Source organism: Silurus meridionalis, chromosome 21 (assembly GCF_014805685.1).
Source record: "Silurus meridionalis isolate SWU-2019-XX chromosome 21, ASM1480568v1, whole genome shotgun sequence".
Lineage (NCBI taxonomy): Eukaryota > Metazoa > Chordata > Actinopteri > Siluriformes > Siluridae > Silurus > Silurus meridionalis.
The window spans coordinates 5,603,389-5,626,799 of NC_060904.1; the positions used below are offsets into that span (position 1 = coordinate 5,603,389).

The window sequence follows — 23,411 nt, forward strand, 5'->3', positions numbered from 1 at the left end:
CCTTGTGTAGGGCCCAGGAGTGGCTGGGATTTGAACTCGCGACCTTCGAATCGAAAGTGATAAGATCACTGCTACCACAACCACAACCACCACAAAAACCCTGCTCGACAACCTACTTAGTAGACCTAGAAGATAGAATAGAACCGTGGCATAACTGTAAATAAAAAAATTAAAAAAGGGGGGAATAAAACTGAACTGTACGCATTAACAATAATTAAAAAAAAAAAACAATTATATTGATGGTTTACATTGGTCATCGAATAAAACACCACTGAGTGAAGTTCGGTTTATTTTTCTGTATAAGAAAACAAAGGAGATCAAACACAAAATGAAGGTACAATTATAGGGGAAGGGGGGGGGAACAAGCTTAAACGATAGTCTAATATTTCATAACAACACTTTCACCATCAGTTTGCATTATACCAAGACCATCTCGATGAAGATAAGGATGCTATTAAAAACCGTAATGAATTAATAATAATCAAACTGTGATAAGAGTAATGAAAACAATAGCAAATAGTATAACATGTGATAAGTGTTAAAGGAAACAAACAAAAAATAATAAATCAGTCAAAAAGCAGGTCTCTGCACAACCTCTGAACAGTGCAACACTGTGTGATCCCATTGTTCAGCACTGTGTTCAGTTCATGCTCAGTGAACACGAGCTACAGCTTAACACAGAGTGTTTAAAAAATAACGGAGGTGCGTTACAAAAACGCCGCACGCCTCTGGATCGTCACACATCCAAGTGCTCCACTTTGTTTTGGCTGAAATATGCACACTTTCAGCGTAAATGTATCAAAAGTCCTTCCTGGACTTGCTCAAAGTGTCAAGGTGTGGGAAATCCATTACAAAACACCCCCTCTCTCTCCAAATGCATTTTGGTTGTGTGTGTTGTTTTTTTGTTCTTTTTTCTTTTTTTTTTTTGGACAGAAAGCAAGAGAAAGATGATTAGCTTTGGAATACCATTTTTATAATAGAGTTCCTTTTAAAAAGTTACCATTTAGTTTTGCATCTGGTTAAAACTATTAATAGTAACAGTAATAAGAATTACAATATACAACTTTAAAAAAAAAAAAAAAAAAATTAAATGACAGTTCTCTTTAGTATTTCTTTCCTTCAAACTCGCACATTTTGTCGCAAGGTTTCCGCATCGACAAATTCAACACGCTTGTTTAAAAACCACAGAAAAGTACCTCGTGGTAAGTTTCTACCCAGCGCAAGTCCTCAGCTTGCACCCACGTAAAGTACAATGTGTGTGTGTGGGGTGTGTGTGTGTGTGTGTGTGTGTATAAAATGACTTCTCTCCCATAAAAACCTGGTGCAAGCAGTGATTATTTGTAACACGGTAGGGTTATGACGAACCGAAAAAAAAAAAAAAAAAAAGGAGATATACAATTTATATCATTTTGTCGTTTAAGAAACCGATATCAAAATCATTTAAAATTGCGCTAGCATATAGGATTAACTTTGGCTTTTTGCACAGCGGCTAGGTCTGATCCTTTCCCTGTCCACGTGTTAATAAAATACAGCAAAAGCTGGCAACACTTCGGTAAAATCTGACATACAGTAAATCACTATAATACAAACATTTATTCCAAGCAGTATGGAAACCTTAAAATATTTCAGACCTTAAGGAAGAAAGTGCTGCAGGACAACCATATGATATTTTTTTCGATATTAACCAGTGGAGCTTGGGGGGGGGGGGAATGTACGATTGTCATGATGGCAAATGGAGGTGCATTCATTTCATTAACAGCCTCCTAGAGTGTCTAGATTCAGGGCACTCGACAACACCTTCGGGTTCTAAAAATCAATATATATATATTTTTTTATTTGTAGATGCCGCTTATCATTTTTACAATATATACCGCAACAGCATTACGGACACTTTCATACATCACCACTGTCGTTCACTTGGAACGAGGATCCCTACTTAGGCAGCACTTTTGCGCCCAAGATAAACGTTCCCGTACTAAAAGCAACAAAGACAGCTGTCGTCAGAGGGCCCTTATTCTGGGCAAACCTGAAGCGGCATTGCATGTATCCCATAATCCTTTTCATTAGAAATCCATAACAGCCTAAAAAAAATGCATCCAAAAGCATATTTCTGACTCTATATTATGATATTGTAAAATCTGATATATAAAAAAAAAAAAGCACTCATGACAGTTTTGTATCAGCATTTGTCTGCTGTCTTCAACTTCCCATCAGCTAGTTGCACGTTTTTGATTCACCCATGATCTTACTCATTGTCAGTCAGAAAAAAAAAAAACAAAAAAAAAACACCTCCCAATGAAGACATTATAAAAATCGAATAGAATTTGATCGAAATATAAGAAGTCTGGATTAAAACGCCAATGCAGTACACCATTCAGGCTCAAGCAAAAGCAGTACCATGTACGTATTCGCTGAATAATTTTTGATGAGTTTCAGGTGGTCCGGTGCTAGATTTTCCCCCAAACAGCCAGAGTGTTCTAGAATTAGCTAGAAATGATAATAAACAAGCACAAAAGAAACAGATGGAGAGAAAAAAAGAGAAAGCAGTGAAAATACATAAAACAAGACTGTTACAACATAAGCAATTGCATGTCCAGTATAACCAATTCATTTGATTATTATTAGTGAAATGATGTGGCAACAAGTCATTGAAAAGTTCTGTTCAGGATCAAATCTCGCTGACATCAAAAGTGGAGAGTTTTTTTTTTTGTTTGTTTTTTCCAGGCCCATGGTAATGGTGCAGAAATAAAAGAGCTTTAAAAATGAGCACCTTTTCTTTGCCGATTAAAAGCATAAGAGCCTAATGGGTCCACTTAATGAAGCAGCTAAAGTTTATTTCTTAGCTAGTGCTGCTAGCTGGTGATCTTGAAGAAGCCTGACCCACAGCCGAGCCGTTGTTATTTTGCGTCGCGGATTGACCAAAGTTAGTGGTTCTCAGTGTCGCGAGATGCCGAGGAGAGAAAACGTGGTCTCGGGCGGCGGCTCTGGACTCGAATTCTACGTTACACACGTCGCATTTCCCTCTTAGTGTTTCACGAGCTGTTGCCTGACCTGCGGCAGGTGGCTGGGAATTTTCCAGAAGTGTCAGTTGTACGGGTTTGGGGAGGATTGGACGGTTCGCTCGGAGCGCGTTGTACTGTAGGTAAGTGCCCGAGCTGATGTCCAACTTCTTGGAAGGGTCGCTGGAATTCGGCGACTGAATAAAAGGAAAACAAGAGAGAAGTGTTATTTTTTTCATAAACAGCCAAAACCAGAAGTGACAAAATAAACATACACTTGCATAAAGCATTTATATTTGTCAGTGTTGATTAGAGTTTAAAAAACTTGAAAAGTATTCATTTAAGATACATTTACAACAGATGAAGATTAAGTTGCGATTAATCGTGAATAAATATTTTAATCCATTGACAACCCTAATACAGTATTGTTCAAAATAATAGCAGTACAATGTGACTAACCAGAATAATCCAGATTTTTTTTATATTTTTTATTGCTTCATGGCAAACAAGTTACCAGTAGGTGCAGTAGATTCTCAGAAAACAAACAAGACCCAGCATTCATGATATGCACGCTCGTAAGGCTGTGCAATTGGGCAATTAGTTGAAAGGGGTGTGTTAAAAAAAATAGCAGTGTGGCATTCAATCACTGAGGTCATCAATTTTGTGAAAAAACAGGTGTGAATCAGGTGGCCCCTATTTAGGGATGAAGCCAGCACTTGTTGAACATGCATTTGAAAGCCTGAGGAAAATGGGTCGTTCAAGACATTGTTCAGAAGAACAGCGTACTTTGATTAAAAAGTTGATTGGAGAGGGGAAAACCTATAAAGAGGTGCAAAAAATTATAGGCTGTTCAGCTAAAATGATCTCCAATGCCTTAAAATGGAGAGCAAAACCAGAGAGACGTGGAAGAAAACGGAAGACAACCATCAAAATGGATCGAAGAATAACCAGAATGGCAAAGGCTCAGCCAATGATCAGCTCCAGCATGATCAAAGACAGTCTGGAGTTACCTGTAAGTACTGTGACAGTTAGAAGACGTCTGTGTGAAGCTAATCTATTTTCAAGAATCCCCAAAGTCCCTCTGTTAAAAAAGGCATGTGCAGAAGAGGTTACAATTTGCCAAAGAACACATCAACTGGCCTAAAGAGAAATGGAGGAACATTTTGTGGACTGATGAGAGTAAAATTGTTCTTTTTGGGTCCAAGGGCCACAGACAGTTTGTGAGAAGACCCCAAACTCTGAATTCAAGCCACAGTACACAGTGAAGACAGTGAAGCATGGTGGTGCAAGCATCATGATATGGGCATGTTTCTCCTACTATGGTGTTGGGCCTATTTATCGCATACCAGGGCTCATGGATCAGTTTGCATATGTCAAAATACTTGAAGAGGTCATGTTGCCTTATGCTGAAGAAGACATGCAATTGAAATGGTTGTTTCAACAAGACAATGACCCCAAACACACTAGTAAACGAGCAAAGTCTTGGTTCCAAACCAACAAAATTAATGTTATGGAGTGGCCAGCCCAATCTCCGGACCTTAATCCAATCGAGAACTTGTGGGGTGATATCAAAAATGCTGTTTCTGAAGTGAAACCAAGAAATGTAAATGAATTGTGGAATGTTAAAGAATCATAGAGTGGAATAAAAGCTGAGAGGTGCCACAAGTTAGTTGACTCCATGCCACACAGATGTGAAGCAGTTTTAAAAAACTGTAGTCATACAACTAAATATTAGTTTAGTGATTCACAGGATGGCAAAATCCTAGAAACAAAAATGTTTGTACAAAATAGTTTTGAGTTTGTACAGTCAACGGCATACACTGCTATTTTTTTGAACACACCCCTTTCAACTAATTGCCCAATTGCACAGCCTTAAGAGCGTGCATATCATGAATGCTGGGTCTTGTTTGTTTTCTGAGAATCTACTGCACCTACTGGTAACTTGTTTGCCACGTAGCAATAAAAAAAATATACTAAAAACCTGGATTATTCTGGTTAGTCACATTGTACTGCTATTATTTTGAACAATACAGTATATAAAATTAAAAAGAATGAAAGTGTACAACTGCAATTCCAGGAAAAATTGACAAATGTGTTATATTTAAATGTGTGACAAATATATATACTGTATATAAAAAATAAAAAAATAAAAAAATAAAATAAAATCCTCAAACCCATATTTTATACACAAGAGAACGTAGAAAACATAACGTTTAAACTGAAGAAATGTACCATTTAAAGTAAAGTAAACCCCAAGATTTGTAAATTTCATGGCTGCAACAGGTTTCCAAAAAGTTGGGACAGGGCAACAAAAGGTGCAAAAAAACCATTTGGCAAGAAGCAAGTAACATAAGTGGGTATAAAAAGACAATATTAGCAAGGCACAGTCTCTGAAGTAAAAATGGCCAGAGGTTCACCAATCTGCGAAAAACTGTCTACAAAATTATAAAACAATTTCTGGAAAACTTTCAACATCAAACTGTAAAGACTCCAATACATCATCTACAGTACATAATATCTTGAAAAGATAGGGACATGGGTAAAAATAAGTATTGAATGCTGTGAACCTTTCAGCCCTCAGGCAACACGGCATAAAAAATATACATGTATAACAAAAATCACTGCATGGGCTCAGAACACCGTTTGCTGTGCCATTCACAAATGCAGGTTAAAGCCCTCCCATGCAAAGAAGAAGCCATATGTGAATATGATCCAGAGACACCACAGTCTTCTCTGAGCCAAAGCTTATTAAAATAGACCAAGGCAAAGTGGAAAACTGTTCTGTGTTCCGGCGAATTTAAATTAGATTTTTTTTTCTTTAAACCATGGATGACTCATCCTTCAGACTAAAGAGGAGAAGGATCATCCAGCTTGTTATCAGTGCTCAGTTCAAAAGCCTGCATCTCTGATTACATGGAAGAGCATTAGTGCCTATAGCAGTGGTCTGGAACCTGTGGCTCTTCAGCAGTCTTTCTTCGCTAACATTTTCTTCTTCTTCTTCTTCTTCTTCTTCTTTCGGCTGCTCCCATTAGGGGTCGCCACAGCGGATCATCCGTCTCCACACCACCCTGTCCTCTACATCTGCCTCTTTTACACCAACTACCTGCATGTCTTCCCTCACCACATCCATGAACCTCCTTTTTGGCCTTCCTCTTTTCCTCCTACCTGGTGGCTCCATCCTCAGCATTCTTCTACCAATATAATTTATGTCCCTCCTCTGCACATGTCCAAACCATCTCAATCTCACCTCCCTCACCTTGTCACCAAAACATCCTACATGCGCTGTCCCTCTAATAAACTCATTTCTAATCTTATCCATCCTCGTCACTCCCAACGAAAACCTCAACATCTTTAGCTCTGCTACCTCCAGCTCCACCTCCTGTCTTTTACTCAATGCCACTGTCTCTAAACCATACAACATCGCAGGTCTCACCACAGTCCTATAAACTTTCCTTTCAATTTTGCAGATACCCTACTATCACAAATCACTCCTGTCACTCTTCTCCACCCACTCCACCCTGCCTGCACTCTTTTCTTCACTTCTCTAACACACTCTCCATTACTTTGCACTGTTGAACCCAGGTACCTGAATTCCTCCACCTTCTGAAGCTCTTCTCCCTGCAACCGCACCACTCCACTGCCCTCCCTCTCATTCACACACATGTACTCTGTCTTACTCCTACTGAGTTTCATTCCCCTTCTCTCCAGTGCATATCTCCACCTCTCCAGGCTCTTCTCAACCTGCTCCCTACTCTCACAACAAATCACAATATCATCCGCAAACATCATAGTCCAGGGAGACTCCTGTCTGACCTCGTCCGTCAACCTGTCCATCACCACTGCAAACAGGAAAGGGCTCAGGGCCGATCCTTGATGCAGTCCAACCTTCACTCTAAACCAGTCTGTCGTACCTACTGCACACTTCACTGCCGTCACACTGTCCTCATACATGTCCTGCACCACCCTTACATACTTCTCCGACACACCTGACTTCCTCATACAGTACCACAACTCCTCTCTTGGCACCCTGTCGACGCCTTCTCTAAATCCACAAATACACAATGCAATTCCTTCTGTCCTTCTCTATACTTCTCCATCAACATTCTCAAAGCAAATATGGCATCTGTGGTGCTCTTCCTCGGCATGAAACCATACTGTTGCTCACAGATGGTCACCTCTTCTCTCAGCCTGGCTTCCACTACTCTTTCCCATAACTTCATGGTGTGACTGATCAACTTAATACCCCTGTAGTTACTGCAGGTCTGCACATCTCCTTTATGCTTAAAGATCGGTACCAGCACACTCTTTCTCCATTCCTCAGGCATCTTCTCACCTTCCAAAATCCTGTTAAACAATCTGGTCAAAAACCCCACTGCCATCTCTCCTAAACATCTCACGCTTCCACGGTATGTCATCTGGTCCAACCGACTTTCCACTCTTCATCCTCTTAATCGCTGCTCTCACTTCCTCCTTACTAATCTTATCTACATCCTGCTTCACCATCTCCACATCATCCAACCTTCTCTCTCTCTGATTTTCCTCATTCATCAGCTGCTCAAAATACTCCCTCCACCTTCTCAACACACTCTCCTCACTAGTCAACACATTTCCTCTCCATCCTTTACTGCTCTAACTTGCAGTACATCCTTTCCAGCTCGGTCCCTCTGCCTGGCCAATCGGTACAAATCCTTTTCTCCTTCCTTAGTGTCCAACCTCTCATACAGCTCCTCATATGCCTTTTCCTTGGCTTTCGCCACATCCTCTTAACCTGCTGCCGCATCTCCTTGTACTCCTGCCTACTTTTCTCATCACTCTGTCTATCCCACTTCTGTTTTGCCAACCTCTTTCTCCTTATGCTCTCCTGCACTTCCTCATTCCACCACCACGTCTCCTTGTCTTCCTTTCTATTTCCAGATGTCACACCAAGTACTTTTCTAGCTGCCTCCCTCATCACTCCTGCAGTAGTTGCCCAATCATCCAACACCTCCTTAACACCACTGAGCCTCTCTCTGACCTCTTCCCTGAACCTCACACTACACTCTTCCTCCTTCAGTTTCCACCATCTTATTCTTCTTTCAGTCCTCACTCTCCTCCTCTTCATCCTCGCCTCCAAAACCATCCTACAGACCACCATCCTATGCTGTCTAGCTACACTGTCCCCTGCCAACACCTTACAGTCGCCAATCTCCTTCAGGTTGCATCTCCTGCATAGCACATAGTCCACCTGTGTGCACCTTCCTCCACTCTTATACGCCACCCTATGATCCTCCTTCTTTTTAAAATAAGTGTTCACCACTGCCATTTCCATCCTTTTAGCAAAATCTACCACCATCTGCCCTTCCACATTCCTCTCCTTAAAACCATACCTACCCATCACCTCCTCATCACCTCTGTTCCCTTCACCCACATGCCCATTAAAGTCCGCCCCAATCACTAACCGTTCTTTCCTAGGTACACCATCTACCACTTCATCTAATTCACTCCAGAATCTTTCCTTCTCCTCCATCTCACAGCCAACTTGTGGAGCATAGGCACTGATGACATTTATCATCATCCCTTCAACTTCCACCTTCACGATCATCACCCTATCAGAAACTCTCTTCACCTCCACTACACTCTTACTGTACTCTTCCTTCAGAATCACCCCTACACCATTTCTCTTCCATCCACACCATGATAAAACAGTTTAAACCCACCTCCAATGTTCCTGGCCTTACTCCCTTTCCACTTGGTCTCCTGAACACACAACATATCTACCTTTCTCCTCTCCATCATATCAGCTACCTCTCCCTTTACCCGTCATAGTACCAACATTTAAAGTACCAACCCGAACCTCCACTCTCCTACACTGCTCCTTTCCTGCCGTCTCTGTAGACGCCTTCCTCCTCTCCTTCTCCTCCTTCGCCAACAGTAGCCCAATTTCCACCGGTACCCTGTCGGCTAACGATACCTGTGGCGGTCGTTGTTAACCCGGGCCTCGACCGATCCGGTATGAAATTCTCATTTGTGATCCGCATATTTGATTTGGCACGTGTTTTACGCTGGATGCCCTTCCTAACGCAACCCTCCCCATTTACCCGGGCTTGGGACCGGCACTAAGAATGCACTGGCTTGTGCCTCCCTAATGGCTGGGTTCTTCGCTAACATTTTATAGTTACAAAATTTATATAACTGTCACTAAAGATCATCAGATTCCCTACAGAAAATACAATTTGCATATGAACAATATCAAGTCCAACCAGCGTTTAAGGTTGACAGATGAGAGTTTAAACACTTGCATGAAATTGAACCCGACCACTTATGAACCAGACTCCAAAGCTATTAGGCAGAAGTCGAAAAGGCAGAATCGCACTAATTGCGACTATCCCGAATATAGGGAGATGCGCTTTTTCCGCTTTTTTTCCACACACACACACACACACACACACACACACACACACACACACACACACACACACACGTTGCTGCATATTTTATTTATTTTGCGTTGTTTTTGGGCCTAAATAATAGTTATTGAAATGTTCTCTTAATAATGGTAAAATACTATTTTCCAAATTGCTCTTTAAAACATGTATTAGCCAAAATTAAACATTGCTTTGCTCTTCACTGATGCACTTACTCAACATGTGTTTCTGCATACTTTGAGTCATTTAAAAAGTAAAGTAAATAAAGTAAGAAAAATTATTGAAATGTTATATTTTTAATAGTAAAATGTTTATTTTAAATAGCTTTTTTGCAAAAAAAAAAAAAAAAAAAAAAAAAAAAAAAGATATAACCAGAATTTTAAAATGTACTTTTTCTTCATTCACGCACTTGCGCGACATGTGATGCTTCATATTTGTTAATTTTTGAGTTGTAACTGGAGAAATTAAGGTTTTGTTATTGAAAACCTGGATTTTTTTCATAGTGGTAATATATAATTTATTTTTAAACGGCTCTTTAAAAAGAATAAATAAATAAAAATATATTCGGCAAAAAACAAAACAAAAAAAAAGGTTCCTGACCCCTGGCCCATGGAATGGTCACCTTGCACATCTGGAAAGGCACCATCAATGCTGAAACGTATATACGTGTTAACAAATACTTTAATACAGGTGAAGTCTTTTTCAGTACTAAATCACATACTGCATTAATTACAACAACATGACTTCATTATAGAGGAATCCGGGAGCTGAACTGGGTGCATCATGAAACAAAATAAAAAAATAAAAAAAATACAACAAAGAAGACCCAGGATTTAGCTGACAGGAACATCAGTCCATTCTGATGTTTGATATGAACAGAAGCTCTTGACCTGTTTCTGGACATGTAGTTAAAAAAAAAAAAAAAACTGCTAAACTGGATAAATAATATCCTTAAAATGTACTTTAATGGACACACTGGTATTAAGTGGCTTGTCCAGGTCAGTCCGTCTGTAATTAACAGGAAACATGCTTATTTAACGTATAAATATGACCTTACCAGTTTCTCTTGCTGTAGCCTCCAACGCTTCTCCTTGGCACGTGTGTTTTGGAACCAGATCTGCACCACTTTCAGAGGAAGACCAAGCTCTGTCCCCACTGCTTCGCACTCTAATGCATTTGGATGGGCACAGGTCTCGTAGCAAGACTGGAGAATGGAAAGCTGCAGACAGTTCAAGTGTGTTCGTGGTCTTCTTGGCGTGGAGTGCTGTTGAATGTAATTTGTTTCTTTTTGGTTTTGACTGGATGGCGGTGAAGTGACGGTCATGGATGGGGTTACGACTGAAGCTGAACTGAGGATTGGGCGTTGGGAAGACAGACCTAGCTCTTCCCTGGACAGAGTATTTATCTTAATTTGTCCCTTCTGTGAAGAATAATAATTAATGCCATTGTGTTTCTGAGTTGCCACAGTCAGAGATTTGTTAATTGGTGTAGTGGATACTTTTGGAACCATGCGGTTGGTTGTCCCAGGGATGTGCTTTTCTTGATCTTTTCCATCTTTCTCTTCTGTCCTTTCTGCTTTACTCTGTGCCTCCAGCTTAGTCTTCTGATGGTTTTGGGGAATGGCAGAGCTACTGGTCACGATTGGAACAGTAACTAACGGGGCCAAAGCTTTGGGGGCGATTTTAACCATTGTAAATGAATTCACTGCTTCACCTTTTATCTTGAGTACTGATGTACTGCTAGCAGTGGTGGTTGTTGCCATTTCCTTTCCCCTGCTCAGACTAGCTTGGATATGGATTTTCTGTGGTTCTGCTTTGATCGCCATTAGCTTTTCTGCCTTGTGGGCATCACTGCCAGTTTGAGGCTTAGGCGGGACCCAGCCAGGAGTTGTTGGACTAGAGTTTGATTTGGGGGTGCTTGAAAAAATGGGCTTATTTAGTGGCCAAGTAAACTTTATAAGTGGTTTACCTACAGCTGCTAATGTGCCATCACTTATGAAGCGAACTTCCCCTTTCCGTTCCCTGGCCCTCATGTTCTGAAACCAAATCTGTACCACCTTCTTTGGCAGATGCACCCATTCTGATATTTGCTCAAATTCATGCTTTCCTGGGTTTGGGTCTTTAAAATAACATCCATAAAGGACATCCAGTTGATCAGCTTGAATAATAGTCCTGGACCTTCTCATGTCCCTAAACCTTCTTACATTAGTTCTTTTTTGGTCTCGTGATTTTTCATGTTCACTTTCCTTCAAGGAGGCATTTACTTTCTCTGCAGCCCTCATAAACACCGTGCTAGTCTTAGTCAAGCTATTGTGGTTACCAATGGTAGTGTTGGAGTTTGGAATTGTAATGGCAGTATCAGGCTTTACCTGAACAACAATAAGACTTCCATCTGCAGGGACCCCAACAGTTGTAGGCCTTAATCCGAGACCATCGAGTAAAGCAGTCTTTTGTATAGATACCTTGTTTGCTGAGACACCGCCAAAAGTTGAACTTTGATTTTTTCCTATGCTGAGATCTAAGGCAGATTCACATTCACTACCATTGAATTGGGTCGACTGTGCTAGAGAACCAATGGCAGCTCCTTGAAGTGAGTCAGAAAATGGAGCGTGAGTGCGAGCAGTCGTTGGGGGACTTGTAAAGGTCGCTACTTTGGCTCGGTCTGCTTCTGAAACACCAACTCCGACAACGGATGATGGAACCGAGAGGACATAGGGGCTGAATAACTGAGTAGAAAATGGGGCCAAAGAAAGGGAAAGAGGCAAGGGATGCAAAATTCCAGCGGAAAGACCCTGATGGTCGACTGTAACCGAGAGAGGAGTAGGAGGATCAGCTTGTGCTTCTAACTGCAGATCAAGATCAGCATCATGCCTTTCTTTTTTGCATTCTGATTCTTCCTTATCTCTCTCTCTCTTTCTCTTTTTATTTTTTGCACCCTGATCTTCATCTTCATCCTCTGCATCTGAAAGGAACACTGTAGTGGAGCGAAGAACTTTTCCGCCACCGCTTGACCGTTCCCCTGATGTTTCTACTTGTGAAGATTGTTTAACCGGACTACTCGGCTCTTCTCTCAATGAGCTACTTTGACTCTCCTCATCGGTCACAATTACAGAAGTGTAGAATTCTTCGTTTTCTGAGTCAGAGGTTAAGCACAGATCCCCTTGGCTTTGGCTGTATGCTTTATCTTTGCGCACCTCAGAACTGTTCGAGAGATCCATTGCATGACTACTGGCAGCTGATGGACTCTGTCCATATTCGCTTTCATCTATCATTAGAGCACCTTCGTCATCTTCAATGCTTCCTTCCATTTCATCGTGCTCCATTCTTTCTGCACTATGTCTCTCTTTGGCACGGCGGGCATCGACCAGCCACTTTCGTACCTCGTCTTCCGTTAATCCTACTTCCCTGCCAAGGGCTTCACAGTCCTCTCTTGATGGAATTGCTGAATCAGCCTCATTTTGAGACTCGAAAAAAGCCCACAGAACCTGAGACTGAAACTCACTTAGTCCTGGAGGTCCTGAGGACCAGATTGCATGAACCTTGGCACTCTTATGTTGCGAGGACATTAAGGCAAGGGTAGTGTTTGAGGGGTTACATTTTGCAGGACTGGGTTTGACTTCTGAATGGTTGACAATATTATGATCGCTATGTGTAGAAGACTGACAGGATTCAGCATGACAAGACGATGAGCAACTACACGGATAATCCTCACTTCCAGAGTCTTTATTTGCATCAGAATTTCTTTTTGCATTTTCGCCCAAACCCTCCTTATCAACTGTGCTTTCAATATCCATTTCATCGTTCTCTTGCTTGGCATTACATAGCGTGCCATCTTCGAAACCTTTCTTCTCATATTTTAAGCGGCCGGACTCTTGTTTAATCTCTACCTTAACACCGCTTTTCACAGAACCATCATCTGTGGCCCAGGCTTCATCTGATGTCTGTGGCACTTGTTGGTCACAAGACTCCTGTTGAGGCTCCTCCTTTTTCACTTTGGTGCCTGCTCCCTTTTCACCGCTATTGTCGTTCTCTTCTGAAGGCATCTGAGCTGCATTGGACAGTCTAAAAGCAGGCCACTGACTTTGCAAGCCACTTAGTCCTTGGGTCAAGAGCGCCTGCTGTGCGGCGTTAAGGCCAAGGACTGGCACAGCTTGCGGCAAAAGTTGTTTGGGGGATTCCGAGGTTGGACTCTGTGTTTGGAGTCCATTCAAGATAAGAGGCATAAGCATCTGAGGCTGGGTTATTAGCTGCGGAGTTGCTGTGCCTGGTGCAGCACCTGTTCCACTAGCAAAAAGAGAGGGAAGAATGGAGTGTGGAGCAGAGTTTGGACTTGAGGTTAAAAGAGTAAGAAAAGCTGATACTGCCTGAGCTGAGGCCACTGGGGACGAAAGCAATGAGGGTGCAGGCTGAGGCTTAACCTGTTCATCATCTTTGGTCATCGCTTGGGATGCAGTCAGGCTTGCTTGCGTGACACAATTACTGGTTGTAACGTAAGCTAACTGGCTAGAATTAGCCACTGTAGTCACTGCCACATTCGCTGCTACATTTCCAGTTCCTGCATTCGTTGAGGAAATCGCTGCGGCGTTTCCGGCGTTCCTGCTACGGCTCTGATGCAATACAGACTTCAAATGACTTTCCAGGGTGATGGCATGGTTATAAGAGACGCGACACACTGCACACTGGTAGGGTTTATTCGAGACATAAGGACGAGCAAGAACTGGGGTCGAGGAATCGCTGTCGTTCCCTGTTCCCGTCCTCATCCTTTGGATGTGAGTGGCTGAATTATAATGTACACTCAATGCCGATCTAGTGGGAAAGAATTCCAAACATGCGTGACACTTGAAAGCGTGGTTAACATCGCCGTCAGCAGGAGTATTGCTTTTATCGTTGGATTTTTCATCGTTGGCCGAGGCTTCGGATCTTTCAGGCTGGGTAACGTTATCCTGACTCGTTTCCGTATTACTACAGTCGTTCTTATTTCCCTCTCCATCTAACTCTTCACACACCTCTTTTTCCTGGGAGGAACCATCGTGGTCACTGGTCAGAGCTTCATTCAGAGCCTCCGTTACCGGCGAGTTTTCTGAACTCGGATGCTGCGATGTGCCATCTTGGGGGAAAAAAAAAGATGCAGTAAAACGATATTTGATTTGTAAGATATTCATTTCAATTGGTATGAAAACTAATAATATCTAACTAGCATTGAAAGGTCTGCAATTGAAGCTGATGCTGAAACTTACTGATATCATTTAGCTCACCAGACCCTCCGTCTTCGTTGTTGGAACAGTCCTTGGGAGCCGCCTTAACAGAGGAAAAGTAAAAAGGCATACAATAGAGAATTCCCAACAAATTGCAATGACTTACTTTTTCATATTTATAGCCCTTACCTAGATTTACACAACCTTACTGGTATGTGAAATATGAATATTGCAAATATGTAAGGTTCGAAGGGGAAATATTAACGCTAGCAGCTTTCGAGTTAGAATTAAATGCGACTAAACTATCCTTGCCATAACCTTCCGCAAGATGACTGACAATTATTATTACTCACAATGTCCAACAGCTTAGCGAGGCATGCAGGAAGCACACTGTGTTTTTCAGACAGGTGCAAAGCAAGTCCATCACGGTCCAATTGACCTTGTTGACACAAAGGACACAGCCACATTGACCCCTTATCGCTGTCCCCACCCATGGTCTCTCCTAGCTCCTCCTGCAATAAAAGGGACATCATTAGCCACTGCACATATGGCATGGTATTGATGGCCACTAAAACCAAAGCGGCCTCAGCATAGAACAAGAAGTCCGTCTTTAATATATATTGCAATTTACAGGCATAGAGACTCAAATAACATGCAAAATATCAGTATGTTGAAAAATTTGCCAGACTATTACTAGCTTATTCCACATTAACTAGCACCTGCACTGAAATTTAACCTAGCAGTGAAATCCTCCAATCATTGTCAAGCTTTGCAACAATGACAAAATAATGTGGGGTTTAAAATAAATAATGACATAATAAAAATAAAAAAAAACTAAGTGTGCAGCTTGTGCGTAACTGAGGTGATCAAAAATTTATATTTTTCTATTAAATCAAATAAAAATTTTATTCGTCACATATATTCATACAGAGTACATGTGAAATGCTTTTTATGACTGTCAAACATGCAGATAGAAATACATTTAAAAAAGTATTAAAGCATAAATAAAATGTTATATATATTTATATATACACACACACACACACACACACACGGGGCGTATACATAGATGTGTAACGGTACATGTACAGTATGCAATTCCTTTTACGTGCAGAAGATAGTTATAATAACGTATTATGGACCGTAATTACTGGCGTTCGGCAAGTTTGTTTAGTGATTATTTATTAATATTAAACCTGCCAAAACATACAAACAATGCCAGGGTAAATAAACATATATAATACTTTAATTAATTCATTATAATAAATAAATTACTAAAGTAAGTGCAGTGTCAGTGTGGCTACTCACGCCGTACTGAAAAATAAGACCCGTTTTGCACGTGCATGAAAACGCTAAAGAATCCATATAGCGCTAACCAGGAATTCTTTCGGGTTTTATGTCCCGCTTCAAAGATTTTCTCTTAAAATTAGAAAATCCTAATAATTCCACATATTGATGGAGTAAAAGAATAAAGGATGGAAGGAGTGAAGACATTGGTTAAAGTATGCTGAAATAAGCAGAACAGTTAAGTAGATTATATCTTTGGAAAATTAAATATTAAATGTAAAACACACAATTTTACATACACATCTGTATTAACAACATGGGATTTAACAAATGTAAACTAATTCGTTCAAATTTTCAATTTCATTTAATTAATTTAATTTGTGCCAATTTAATTGATTAATTTAATTACAAAACTATTATTTGACATTCCATTTTTTATAAAATGTTATTTTATAAATGATTGAACCAAGCAGGCATTTTATTTAAAATTATTTTTAAAATGTGTTTACAAATGTAAATAATAAACCGTTACTGAAAAAACAAAATGTTATGTTATGCATTTCTCCCCCGTAACCGTACCGAACCGTGAACACTCCTAACATATATATTTTTATATACACACACAAACTAAAATATTTTTTTTAGATTGCATGTTTCAGGGACATGCATCTACTGACTAATGTCTCTGATCAATAGTTTTTTCTCAGGTCACATGCCAGTTCCTGAAGTAAAAGATGTAGGTTAATACTAAAGAGCTCACAATATTAGTGCAAAGAATCCATTACTTTCCTGCCTACATAAGTTGCATCATAATTTGTCTGAGCCATCAGCATTTTTGTAAACCTTTAAAGGTTCACTGAAAGTAATTAGGACATTCTTTAGGGTTTTAACAAAAAAAAAAAAAAAAAAAGGCTATTAAAACCTATATTAACAACTAGATGATCGTTTTTCCTTTTATTTAATAACAATAAAATAAAAAAATAAAAATAATGGCTACTTTCAAAATGAGTTTTAAGGGCACCTTGCAATCAGAAATATCTACACTAAAAACAAATTCTTGACTTGAATCCTTAATTGAACCGCACTAAAAGCCAACACGAGTTATAACCACCAAAATACGATTCCAAATATCTATTCATTGGGATTAACATGAGGCATAGCTGATTATATTCAGTACGAGTCAAAAAGCATTGCTTATGGAGCAGAACCGATTCTGACAAGGTCATTGTTGCTATTCTTTTATATTAAGAAAGCAAAAAGTTAGATTCCTTTGAGTTATAGGTTATCAACATGGGTTCAATAAGCACAATTAAATGTCAAGATTGAGTATATTTTCAATGTTTAAACACATCGCACACCTTAATACAACCGTACGAATTGAAAAACTGGCCAATCCCCGAACCACCTCCGTAGGTCACACTTGAGCACTAATTTTATAGTGTGTCGTGTAGAATTTACCTCAGGACATTTTAGAATAATATTATGAAATTTCACCCAGACCTTGAGTTTGACATGTGTACTTATCTAGGAAGCAAGAAGGCAAAGACAAAGCTTGCAAACACTAACCGATGGAAAAGAAATAAATACCAAGGAACGCATGTGTACTTAAACACAAATTAGGCATGCCAGACCTAATATTTACAAATTCACAGTTATGCTTCCATAGCACATAATCATTTTTAACTGGAGATTTGACTCAAACGTCCTGCCACTGTTAAAACTTTAATCTGATCTCAAGTCTTTGCAAATGGCACCAGGGACCCATGGAATTGTAGCTAAATCAAAATAACTTCAACAAGAATAGCAATTTGGAAACGTTTTAGCAAAGAAGTTATTTATTGGTGGATCATTAGATGCCAGGTCCTCAGGCATGTAAAAGCTCCATTGTATTCCCCAATCCCATGATTTAACTCCCAGAGACTGTGTGGGTTAAAAGGCTGTGTGGACTAATAGTTTGAGTCCCTTTCAAAAATAATGGAACGAGTTTAAACCACCACAAAAGATAGATGGATTGAAAAATCGAAAAAACATGAATGACGAGACAGATCAGATGTGCAGCTTTAATTTCCTGAAACTTGCATCCAGATACTAAGAACATGCCAGTTTGTTTGACCTCACTTATTTTTTTCTCCCCAAGTGATCAAAAATATTGGAACGTGTGTCTGATGCATGTATTAGAAGTGGCATTATAACGCTACGCTGTTTTTTTTGTTTGTTTTTTTTTAAGAATGAAACCACTAATGTACTAACAAAAAGTATAAAAAAAAAAAAAAAAAAAGTCAGCCAATAAAACACAGTGGTGATTGTTGACAAAACATTGTGAAATCTAAAAAACAAACAAAAACTGATTAGGCACAGATTGTTGATCAAACTCGGATCAAAGATATACATCAATCTACTATTCAGGGGGGGAAAAAATCATCATCTGCATTTGTCACATACACATTACATTATTCTGCTTTGGGATGTGATTTTTAAGAAGCTGGGGTCAAGGCACAGGGTCAATCACGATATGGAACCCTCGAAGAAAAGGGTTAGAGGCCTCCGGCCAACAGTGGCAGTTTGCCGGTACTGACTTTACAGTTGAAAAGAACATCCAATATTCTTAACAATAAACCAGAGCCTTATCCATTGTCCCACCAAGCCCTGAGAACAAAAATATATAAGCCATATCAAAAGACGGAAACCACACATTAGCAGAAAAATATCAGAAAGTCAAATTGGAACGTGCAAAGAAACTTTACATAAATGGTGGCAAAGCCAAAGTATGGCAGAAGGAAAATCCTTGCATGATCCAAAACATACCAAGTCATTGGTAAAGCATGGTGGAGGTAGTGTCATGGTTTGCACTTGCATGGTGGCAAAGGATTACTACTCTGTATTGATTATTCAGATCATGATAGTAGCAGAATGAAAGCAAGTCTACAGAGACAGTGCAAATTCCCCAAAAAATTTAAATAAAAAATGTAAATAAATTGGGACACACGATGCAGTAAGACCAAAAAAAAAAAAAGTTTTTTTTTTTTTTTAATAATAAATAAAAAATAAATAAAGAAATAAATAAACCCAATGCAATTACAACCCAGGATGTCATTAGGGAGAAAAAGTGGAAGGTTTCAGACTGGCCAGGTCAATCACCAGACCGTAATCCAATTGAGCATGCATATCATGACCTGAAAAGGACAGAATCGAGAAACCATGTACCCGCTAAGCCCCCCCCCCCACAAAAAACAAACAGCAACTGAAAGGAGATGTGGTACAAGCCTGAAAAAGCAACATAAAATGAAGAATGCACCCATATGGTGACGTCAGTGGGTTGCTGACTTGATGCAATTTTTGCAAAGCAAGGCATATGCAATCTTTTTGGTAAGGCTATCTGATCCAATACTTTTGGCAAACCGCAAACTTTGGTGGCCTGGCCCCCAAACTGCCATGTTGTTTAACAGCTAGATTTTAGTATCTGGAAATAAAAGCTGGAATTCTGATCTATTGTCACAATCATTTTATTGTATTGTATTTCACTCTGATGCTTTTAATGTTCAGCTGAAACAATAGGACTGCCTTTGCTGTTCCAAAACTTTTGAAGGAGACTCAAACTAATTAGGTGACAGCCTGATATGCAAAGGAACTACTGTCCACACCCAAGTTTCCCCTAATAGCTTGTCCTAAAGGATTCTATACCTCTTATAGCACAACAATTCGACATGAAACAGTACGAAATGCGCTAAAGAATTTTAATACTTCACCTTACACTATGCTTTTGGTCTCAAGTGCTTCCATACAAATTTGTGAAGGTAAGAAACAGGACTGCATGTTGGCTGTACAATGTTTAGTCCACACTGAACATACACAGAGTCTTATTTCAATTTTTCAGTTGCATTGCAAAGTTTTGGTCATATTTATCCATCTTGCCTGTTCGTTCATTATATATTATATTAACCACGATACTCGCGGGTTTACGTTCAATAAATGGCAAGGTTTTGTCTCTCCTTTTGATGGTTCCTTTTTCAAGGGGAATTGTACATATACTGTAATGTAAACAACACAGATTGTGGATTTACTTCTCATATATGTTTTATTTACTACTTTAAATGAATGATGCAATACTAAATTAGTTTTTCAAACATTGTCATTTATTAGTACAAACTCTGTTTTGAAATGTTACTTTAGAGCCAAAATCAGATTTTTCGCGGGTTAGTCCGATTTCAAATGAAAAATCGCAAACTATCGAGGTCGAGAGTCAAGGTCGTGAGTATCGAGGTTCCAATGTATATCCTGAGTCATCAAGTCAGCATCCTGTTTTAGCCTCACTTTAAAGTTCAGCCCTTTCAAGAATTATAGTCGACTGAGCATATTCAGCTCACAACTCGCGAGCTAAATTAATCTGGCATCAGAACGTTACAAGTTTGTGAGATAGTCTGCAATATAATTTATTTTGCACCTCTTTTGATTTTGTCTGGTCTGAACTGAAATCCGGGCTTGCATAAGACTTGCAGTTGACAATGAATGTATATGTATGTATGTATGTATGTATGTATGTATGTATATATATATATATATATATATATATATATATATATATAATGTTTTAATTAATCAAAAATCTATTAATAAGGGAAATAAATTGTGAGCTTAGTCAAAATATTTGTCAGTCACACCATTAGGTTATTTATGTTTTATTTTATAGGGGTTCCTGCAATAACACCTACGAGCAATCGCCCATCACGACGCGGTCTCCTTTCTATTCTTGTTTCTAGAAACCAAAAAAAATAATCCAAATCCTGTCCTGACCTGTTTCAAAGCCCTAAAAGTGGAGACTCCTTCCAAAAATCCGAAACCTCTAATACAAGTTATTCATTTTTAACAACAGATTTATCCAATCTGTTGACTATCGTTCTATTCACGTGTTCACCATCCATTCAAATCAGTCGCTTTGAAAGGAAATAACTTCTGAACAATACCTTCTATCCAACGGGTTTTCGAGAACATGACACCACTGTGATACAAACAGCGACAAACTATAAGGGTGGGGGTTTATTACTGTGCTATAATTTTGGTACGAGCATTGCAACGGTTTACACCTTTTAGACATTAAATGTGGGATTGTTACACGGGTTTCAAACGACCATCTAAAAAGATCTTGTGTCAGGGTCGTAATCGGGCTACAAATTATTAAGAACCCTTAATAATACATTATGCATGAATATAATAGCGAAAACGTTCGAATGCCTGTCTCTTAGAAATCTCTGATTTGGAATTAAACACATTATTTTAAAGGAACGAGGTCAAGATCAGGAGACGATTCCAACTAGATGCTCCACATGCCTGCAGAAGAAACTAAACGCCTATATAAATAAATAACTGGTCAATTTCTATTGACAACGCAGTGAAAAGAACTTGTCAATTGGACCCAATCTTTCCTGATAGCTTAATAACAGTCAAATAAAAAAAATCCTGGGGAATGACTTGAAAGTGTTAATATTGAGGATTATATAAAAGCACATATCCTCATTGATGGCAGGTTGCAAATCAGATCAGAAACACTCATCGTGATGATTTTGCTGCAGTGTAATGCCGCTTTAAAATAAATAAATAACACTAAAACACACACACACACACACACACACACACACACACACTCGCCCTCCAAACATTTAAATAATCCAGCAAGACGACCCCAGACATTAATTAGGCTTAGTTTTGGCTTCATTTTCCTGCCACATGATTGAGAAATATCGTTGAATCATGATGCAAGTCGGAAAATGCCAACAGTGTCCATTTGCTCTGGTCTCCCCGCTACGCCAATTAGCTTTCGTGCTACACAGTTCTGTCCTGCACGCCTAAAATAAAAGTGCTCCGAACTCACCGAAAGACGTGCAAAAGCATCCGAAAACGACGCGTACGAAACAAGTCGTGCAGCCCAGCTTTCTTTTACAATCCATGAAGTCCTCCATGAACTCGGGAGCATTTTTTTTGTTAATTAAGCCACAGTCTCATTAGCAGAACCAATTGGCAGGGTTAGCAAAACCTGACTAGCCAAGACTCCAATTAGCCCGATTATCACGAAACCTACCGTGTAAATATCACTAATTTCACTCCGTTTTTAACAATACTCCGTTTTAACTTTAAACAAGACTCAGATCGGGGCACTAAAGCCAATAAAATAACCAAGAAACACCCCGCCTGCCACTTCAACCTAGCCGTGTCGGGAAAACTCAAACAAAATTGGCTAGCTAACTAATTATGCATTGCTTATCAAACTGGGAGCCGTTTAACTTCAAATTAAAGCCACAACTCACACGAATTAGACAACAAACCCATATATGGGTAACAGTTCAACCTAAAAGTAGACTCAAAGCCCCCAAAAACACTAATTGAGTTTTCGTAGATAGGCTTTTTTTTTCCCCCTCCCGTATTCATTTAAAGCCCCGGCCTTGATTAGTGTCCTTATCCGCAGATTGCAGCCTGTTTTCGGGGGACGCAGCGAACAACCGCCCGCTGGAACTTGAGGCCTACAACGAGCAAAGCTGGTTAATTAATGACTTTAGCTTCCGAGCAGATGTGTATACTATATATTTTAAACATAAAAACAATGCATTACACCATCACTGCTTAACAAATCCATTCGATACCTAACTTCGTCCAGCACAATCAGCCACAAACTCAACTATTATTAAAATGTAAACACTAAATAATAATCGCCCCGAAAAAAAAACAACAGAAAAAAAGTTTGCCATTCAGAAGGCGGCCGTAATCCAACTACAAATATCCAGTGAAAGAATTCAAACACGTTACAGGAATAATAATGGGCGATCTGATGGGGTTTTTTTCGCTTCTTTTTCTCCTCCTTCGGGGCAAATCGAGGCGACAGGACGGTGGATCTGCGCTCAATTCAGTCATAATGTGGATTAATTAACACGAAAGCAATTAGCGAAAGCGTTTACCTGCATGCTGACGACTCACTGCAGCGCTTCCTGTCGCTCTACAACACTGAAAAGTTTTTCTTCCCTCTCTCTCTCTCTCTCTCTCTCTCTCTCTCTCTCTCCCTCCCTCCCTCTCGCTTCGCTGTAGTAAACACACAACAGCTCCCCCCAAAGCTCGTACACGTTAACCAAGACGCATTTTCAACCACAGCCACACTGATTCCCCTGACTGATAAACCCATTACACCCTGCACACTGATATCTATCTATCTATCTATCTATCTATCTATCTATCTATCTATCTATCTATCTATCTATCTATCTATCTATCTATCTGTCTGTCTGTCTGTCTGTCTATCTGTCTGTCTGTCTGTCTGTCTGTCAGACAGATTATTATTATTATTATTATTATTATTATTATATAAATAAAATGGGACATAACAAATAAATGAATATAGACAGACAGACAGACAGACAGATAGACAGACAGACAGCAAGAAAAAAAATTAAAATTAAATAAATACAGACAGACAGCTAGATAGACAGACAGACAGCTAGTCTGTCTGTCTGTCTGTCTATATTTATATAATTTTTTTTATTATGT

The 23,411-nt window shown here is 39.6% G+C and overlaps 1 protein-coding gene across 2 annotated transcripts; it reads right to left on the minus strand.

Moving 5' to 3' along the window:
- Positions 1 to 272: 272 nt before the first annotated feature.
- On the minus strand, positions 273 to 22,960 carry zfhx2 (zinc finger homeobox 2). Of its 2 annotated transcripts, none has more exons than XM_046833711.1 (5): positions 22,829 to 22,960; positions 14,951 to 15,109; positions 14,640 to 14,700; positions 10,461 to 14,509; positions 273 to 3,196 (listed from the first exon to the last, which is right to left on the minus strand). In XM_046833711.1, exons 1-5 carry the CDS (start codon positions 22,832 to 22,834, stop codon positions 2,840 to 2,842), a joined length of 4,632 nt encoding a protein of 1,543 aa, XP_046689667.1. In that variant the 5' UTR covers positions 22,835 to 22,960; the 3' UTR covers positions 273 to 2,839. The 2 variants fall into 2 exon arrangements, with proteins under 2 accessions (XP_046689667.1, XP_046689666.1); XM_046833710.1 differs by lacking the exon at positions 22,829 to 22,960 and adding an exon at positions 21,751 to 22,656.
- Positions 22,961 to 23,411: the final 451 nt, after the last annotated feature.